Source organism: Bos taurus, chromosome 22 (assembly GCF_002263795.3).
Source record: "Bos taurus isolate L1 Dominette 01449 registration number 42190680 breed Hereford chromosome 22, ARS-UCD2.0, whole genome shotgun sequence".
NCBI lineage: Eukaryota > Metazoa > Chordata > Mammalia > Artiodactyla > Bovidae > Bos > Bos taurus.
The window spans coordinates 50033314-50039822 of record NC_037349.1 but is presented as its reverse complement, the minus strand read 5'-3'; the positions used below and the strand labels follow the sequence as shown (position 1 = coordinate 50039822).

Here is a 6509-nt window from a genome sequence, read left to right as displayed (position 1 = left end):
AGATGGGTCGAAGCGCCCCGCCCCGCTAAATGGGTGGCTGGGAAGGCGAGTCCCTAGCCACTCGGCTCAGACCGCATCCATGCGGCCGAACTTTCTATTCCCAAGGTGCTGCGTGCGCAGATTACCGGCGCCAGGCTGGGCGCAGAGCACCTCGGGAATTGTAGTCTACTCCTGGGGAGCCCATAAGCCCACGACGCTCTAGCTGAACTATGCACCCACAATGCCCTGCGCCCTTCCCCCAGCACGTGTAGTCATTAACTCTGAAGCTGCCCGCACTGTGCTGTCCACCACGCAGGACCCGCATGTCTGCATTTTGCAGCAGGACGCTCACCACGGGAAGGGTGGTGGGTTTGGAAGAACTCGGGACCAGCCAAACCTCAGGCAGTGGGAGAAAAAGTAACTTTATGATTAAAGCAGAGTAGAGGGAACAGCTTAGCACTTAGCAGATGTTAGCCAGAATCTCCTTGGGGGCCGCCTCCCCCATCCCTGGACGGGTCTCCTGTGACCCCTGCGCAGACTCAGTGAGGTGTAGAACAGAGCCCTGGGCTGGCAACCTTAACCTTTTGGCATACTGACTTTTCCTGAGGCTGCTTTCATGTCAGGAGGATCAGGTGATCTCAGAGGGCCTCTGGTTTTAAAATGGTGTGTTTCTTCTGGCCTCTTTCACTCCCCAGGGGTGCTATGGGAAGTGGGGTATGTGCATGGGAGAAGTGACAATAAGCTACATATAACAAGAGGGGGACAGAGTCCTCCCTTCAGGACTGGAAAAATGGCAGCAGGAACAAGACGGTCAGGGGCAGGTGACTCCTGGCTTTATGGTGCTTCTTCAGGCCTAAGCTCAGGCCTGGGCTCCTGGCAGGTAGGGCCAGCCCAGCCGTGGTAACAACGGCAGCTGAAGGACTCCCAAGCTCCAGGGCTGCCATCTGGCTGCAGATGCAGAAAGACTTCTAGTTGTCCTGGGTTTTGCCAAGCACAACGGCCATGGCCATGGCACCGCTGGTGACTGCAGGCCACGGCTGCCCTGGTCACGTTGATCACATAGGGACCCAGGGTGCCCAGTAGGTAGTCATGGAGATGCCAGCACTCCTCCTGAGGACAAGGGAGGGACGTATCAATGCTCCTGTCCCATGGCCCTGCCATGGTCTTTCCCTGTCTCTGGGACCCCAGCATGGGCTGTGTGGCAGGCTGGAGGTGGGGCAATGATCACCTCAGAACTGGAGAAGCTCAGGTCCCCCCAGAGCACCACGCCGGCTGCCCCCAGTGCTGCACTCACACCAATGGTCTGCACAAGTTCATCCTGGGGGCAGAGAGCTGCTAAGCCAGGGCAGGAGTGCCCAGCTCCTTTATGGCCCTACCTCTGCCCTGGCTTAGCAGCTCTCTGCCCCCACTCCAGTGTTCTTGCCTGGAGAATCCCAGGGACTGGGGAGCTTGGTGGGCTGCCGTCTCTGGGGTCGCACAGAGTCGGACACAACTGAAGCGACTTAGCAGCAGCAGCTACCTTCAAGAACTTTCATGGCTCACTGCCATGATCTGATTCCACCTCTAGAGGAGGGCCCCTTGGCCCTGAGCCTCTTTGAGGGGCTTCTCAGCCCCTCCACTCAGAGAATGTCATGCCTCCCCATCAGACCTGTAGATTTCAGTTTCACTCACCAGGGACAGGAACCTCCCAGAGCTCCGGTGTGTGAGGCGGGCATAGGCCAGGACAGGCAGGGGATGTGGGTGCCCAGCAATGGCCACACGGAAGGCCTCCTCCAGGCGGTATCGGACAAATGCCTGGTGGTGAGCAGGTGGTAGCCTGGGTGGGAGGTATATGCTGGGGAAGAGGGCGCTGGAGGCGGCCCAGAGCCAATGCAGTTGGGTGTTGCGGGCCACGGCAGCAGCATGGCAGTGGCCCGTGTAATTGGAAGCCGTACCACGCCAGCCATTGCCACAGGCTGGGAAGCGATAGAAGCCCCAGAGCCCCTGGGGCTGCAGCGCCCGGCCGAGCCACAACGTGTCCTCCATCAGTGCACGGGCTGCCTGTTCGAAGCCAACACGGGCCTTGTGGAGCTGCTCCTGGGGATCCAGGTTGGGGAATACCCATTGTGCCCAAGCCCAGGAGGCAGCCCGATAGACTTGGCGGCGGCCCCAGTTCCCAGCCCAGAGTGGACACCACTCCTCCCAGTCCAGGACTGCCAGGCCAGCGAAGCCCGGCCACAGGCTGTGGCGGATCTGATGGGCAGCCCGTGCCAGGTGGCAGCCCAGAGGCACAGCCTGTGGGATGCCCCCATTGTGAACTGTGCCCCTTGGCCCAAGGTAGGGGTAGAAGCCGAGCCGGTTCTTGTAGAAGATGGTGACATTCTGGCCGTGGAAATGCTGGCCACGGTTGGCTGAGATGCCCAGGGCCTCGAGTGGCAGGGGCACGCCAAAGCGGTTCTTACAGCGTGCTGAAGGGACGTTCCACAGCACCGAGAAGGGGCGTGCAGGGGCCTGCAGCAAGGATCGGCCACACCCCAAGCACAGGGCCACCCCTAGCACCAGGGCCAGGCCTAGCTGCATGGTCATGCCCCAGGGATGGAAACCTGCAGGAGAGAAGGGGTGTGAGCTTAAGAGTCCATGGCCATGGCCACGCCTTCCCCACAGCAGACCAAGCTGGGAAGACTCCTCTAGCTCCTCCTCACAAGGAAGGGGGGTAAGGAAAGCAAGGTTCCTAAGGGGTCTCGTAGACCTCTCAGAGCAACCCCAGCCCAAGCTGGCCTGGGCATCTCCCTTCCCGTGTTGTCCATCTCTACCATGGCACTGCTGTGCCCTCTGACACCTCTCCCACCCTCAGCTCTCACAAGTCCCCTTTTTCCCTCTGCCCATTTTGTTTCCTGCCCCAAGAACACTCAACTTCCACTCTGCCTGACTTAATTTCTACTTAGCACTCAGGTCTCTGCTATGACATCATCTTCTGGCGCAAGTGCAGTGAGGACATTTGAGCTCCCACTGTCCCAGCAGAGGCCCTGTCACTCTACGCCTGCCCTATCCCTTGAGTTGACACCCTATCTGTCTAGTTCCTCCCTGCCTGTGTCCAGTCCAGGGTCTGTCACACAGCAGGTGCTCAGCGAACAGTGATGAGTGAAGGTGGAAAGAAACACCTTGACGCCTGAGGCAGGCAGAGTGAGAGAAGCAAGGGCTTGCCCTCCATCCATGGCCCTGAGGCCAAGGTGCACTAGGGGGCTCCTGCAGGGATAGCGGACCTAAGAAATGACTGGGAGGTGAGGGTGGGGGTCAACAAATACACTGTCACAGACACACCCAACAAGCCTTTATTCAGCCACACAGAGCTCTGAGCCACAGCCATGGTGCCATCTCCACTGGCACTCAGGAAACATGCCTCAGGAAGCTGCCCTCAGGGGCTAGAAGCTGAGGGATGGCCAGTGGGCTGAAGCTGCTACTGTTGTGGGCAGTCAACTGACCCAGAAAGACAGCATCTTGCCCTGGGAATAGCCTCAGATGTCTTTCTCCATCCAGAATATGGGGCGTCCTCTCAGGTCTTGGTATTGTGTCTCCAGGAGGCTTTGTGGAGGGGGCCCTGCTGGAGGTGGGGGTAAGGTGGTCAGGGGTTCAGGCAGGGGAGGGGGTGGCAGCGATGATGACCCCTTGGGGACTTTTGGGGCAGCTTGGGCAGTCAGGCTAGGGGTGACCTTGCAGGGTGACCGGGGAAAGGGGGCCCTGGGGAAGGCATTGAGCAGGGTGGCAGGCAGTCGCCGGCTGGTGAAGACCAGGCCCTGCACTGGCTCACCCAGCTGGTAGCCCAGATGGGCATAAAAGTGCAGCTGGTCATGGGTGGTGAGGTGTAGCCGGCGGAAGCCCCGGGCCCGAGCAAAGGCTTCGAGGCCCTCCATGAGACGGCGGCCAAAACCACGGCCCCTCAGTGCCCGGGCCACCACCACGGTCTCCACTAGAAGGCTCTGGGGCCGGTCCAGCACCCGGGACAGGCGGGCATGGCCCACTACAATGGGGGCTGCCTCTGGCATGGGTCGGGGGCTTAGCAGCATCAAGCAGAGAGGGAAGGCGTCTGAGGACTGGCCCAAGGAGTGGAGGCGGGAGGCGCGGCTGCGGGGCCACTGCTCGTTGATGAGGTCGGCACAGGCATCCAGGAGTTCGGGTCGGCAGTGCACAGGCTCCAGGGTCAGCTCAACCAGGTTGGGGACTGGGGTCTCCTCTGGCTGGCGTGCATGATCCAGGGTCAGCTGAGCTGAACCAGAACTGAGGGTCATCTCTGGATGGCATGTGGAAACCAGGGTCAGCTCAGCTAGCCTGGGGCTCAGGGTCAGCTCTGGCTGGTGTGTAGGATCCAGGGTCGGCTTGGCCAGGCTGGATCTCAGGGTCACCTCTGGCTGGCACGCAGGATCCAGAGTCAATTGGGCTGGATTGGTACTCAGGATCGGCCCCACCTGGTGCACAGTGTCTAGGCTATGGATCAGCGTGCCTCGGCCAGGGCTCAGAGTCAGTTCTTGCCTACATGTAGGATCCAGGCCCAGCTGAGTCAGGAGCCAGGGTCATCTCCTGGGGTACAGATGGCTCAGGGCCAGGCAGGGGATTAAGGCCACAGTCTCCAGGCTGTGGGATCTCCTCAGACCACAACATTGCTGCTCCTGTGGATAACAGCCATGCTGGGTTGTGCCAGAAGGGAGGATGGGGTTGGGGCAGGAGTGCCTGACAGAGTGCTAGGGAGGGCCATGCATCCTGGATCTCATCTGATGGCCCAGGTGACCTGGAGGATCCCATCCCTTATACTTGGAAGCGCTGATTCAGATGGAGCGCACAGGGGATGGGTCCAGGGTGCTCTGCCTTATACTGGATGGAGGCTGAGGGCTAAAGGCTAGGGCTGGGCCCAAGAACTCAAGAGGCCTGGCCCCAGCCTGCTCCGGCTACCACTCTGTCCTCCCCAGGACAGTAGATCCAGCCCTACACCATTGCAGCTGGCTAGCCATCAGACAGAACATGCAAACTAGATGCCACAACCCCCTGCTTTAACCTCAGGTTACCGTTGGAGAAAACACAGCTACCCCAGGAATTCCCCTCTCCCTACTCCCTACTCTAAGTCCTAGACTTTTTGAACATCTGGGCCATGCTGGCCACTTAGATCCTGGGTTGCCATTCACCCACCCATCAGGCTCAAATTTCCCCTCCCTGGACTGCTTTCCCTGCCTAGGGGACAGAGTCCATGGCTCCCTCCCCAAAACGGCCCAGCTTGGTACACTTTGATTGCATATGGACCCAACTGCCCCTCCGAAGTGGCCTGGCTCATACAGCAACGTGGCTCCTGCAAGCCTGGTTCCCCACAGGTCTGTTTCGTAGCCACTCTAGATAAGAACCACAGCTTCCTTCCTACACCCACAGGGATGTCTAACGGCTAGCAGATTGGGGGCTCAGACCTCCTGCCCCCAAACTCCATTGCTTGCCCATCCCACCTCAGGTTCTGCTGGCAGGAGGGTCTATGCTGGGGGATTTCTAGCGACAGGTGGCCTCTGGGCCCCATCTTTCTACTCACCTGCTTCAGAGGGGATGCGCTGGCTCCCTCCCCATCCCCACCTCCCCAGGAAGACCTTGTGAGCTTGAGGCCAATTTCACACTGGTCAGTTAACAGGCAGCCCCCTTCCCTCACACCCCTTCCGTCACATTCAGAGGGCTATAAGCCTCTCACCTGCATCAGCCACCTCCGCCAGCAGCTGCACCCCTGGACCTGGAGGGAGGAAGCCCCAGGATCCGCCCCCTGGGCCTGGAACCCCAGACTTCCCCCACAGACTTAACCCCTTGTATGCCGACCCCACCTTCTATGGGGCGGGGCTCCCGGGTCCACCGACAGAGGCGGCAGTCTCTCTTGCCTCGATTTCCCTCTTCCTCCCAGTGGGTGACAAACCGTGGAGTCTGGGGGTGGGGGTTTCGGAACCTAGACTCTGGGCAGGTGTGGCTCGGCATGCTTTGGGAGGGAACGACAGACGCAAGAAGGGCGTGCGGGGCGGCTAGTCAACTTGAGAACTGTCCGCGCGGAGCGGACGGGGAGAGCGGGGGGACAGTGAAGACGAACGCCGCGCAGGGAACGGGGTAGTACTGACATGTTGTTGCCGGGCTCCGGGATGCTCCGCGTCCTCGCTTCTCCTGGATCGGTATCTCGTTGTCTCTGGCTCGGACCGCTCCGGCTCTCGGCGCTCACCCCCTAGCGGTAGGGCGGACGAACTGCAGCTCTCCCGGGCCGCGGCACACAGCCTAGTCCTTGGTCTTCCCGGCGGCCAGGCCCCGCCCCGGCCGCCATGTACCTCCGCCTAGGCCCCGCCCCTGGCCCGGCGGGTCGTAACACCGACCAGACGCAGACCGGGTCTTTACCCGGCCTCTAGCTCTGTTCCTCCCACCCTAGTTTATCCTGGCCTCGCTCCCAGTGAGCCTGACTCCATCTCGGGTTGGCTGGGCTTCCGTCCTCGCCCCGCCCCAGCCTGATGGGTCTCGCCCAAAGTTTAGTTTTGTCTGGGCTCACGCTATCC

The 6509-nt window shown here is 60.7% G+C and overlaps 2 protein-coding genes across 5 annotated transcripts; both read right to left on the bottom strand.

Annotated features, from left to right (window-relative positions):
* Positions 1–382: 382 nt before the first annotated feature.
* Positions 383–6153, bottom strand: HYAL3 (hyaluronidase 3). 4 transcript variants are annotated; one of them, XM_010817849.4, is made up of 4 exons: positions 6087–6153; positions 1651–2561; positions 1208–1297; positions 383–1089 (listed from the first exon to the last, which is right to left on the bottom strand). In XM_010817849.4, exons 2-4 carry the CDS (start codon positions 2542–2544, stop codon positions 814–816), a joined length of 1260 nt encoding a protein of 419 aa, XP_010816151.1. In that variant the 5' UTR covers positions 2545–2561; positions 6087–6153; the 3' UTR covers positions 383–813. The 4 variants fall into 4 exon arrangements, with proteins under 4 accessions (XP_010816151.1, XP_024838796.1, XP_024838797.1 ...); NM_001206252.1 differs by lacking the exon at positions 6087–6153 and adding an exon at positions 5675–5703 and having other exon boundaries at positions 387–1089; XM_024983028.2 differs by lacking the exon at positions 1208–1297 and having other exon boundaries at positions 5675–6153.
* NAA80 (N-alpha-acetyltransferase 80, NatH catalytic subunit) lies at positions 3273–6153 on the bottom strand. The gene is made up of 2 exons (XM_015459643.2): positions 6087–6153; positions 3273–4421 (listed from the first exon to the last, which is right to left on the bottom strand). Exon 2 carries the CDS (start codon positions 4242–4244, stop codon positions 3474–3476), a length of 771 nt encoding a protein of 256 aa, XP_015315129.1. The 5' UTR covers positions 4245–4421; positions 6087–6153; the 3' UTR covers positions 3273–3473.
* Positions 6154–6509: the final 356 nt, after the last annotated feature.

Coding starts and splice junctions, on each gene's coding strand:
- HYAL3 (XM_010817849.4), bottom strand. CDS start 2,544: ATGACCATGCAGCTAGGCCTGGCCCTGGTGCTAGGGGTGGCCCTGTGC. Junction 1,298..1,650: donor CTGGGAGGTTCCTGTCCCTG/GTGAGTGAAACT, acceptor CTCTGCCCCCAG/GATGAACTTGTGCAGACCAT. Junction 1,090..1,207: donor TGAGCTTCTCCAGTTCTGAG/GTGATCATTGCC, acceptor CCTTGTCCTCAG/GAGGAGTGCTGGCATCTCCA.
- NAA80 (XM_015459643.2), bottom strand. CDS start 4,244: ATGACCCTCAGTTCTGGTTCAGCTCAGCTGACCCTGGATCATGCACGC.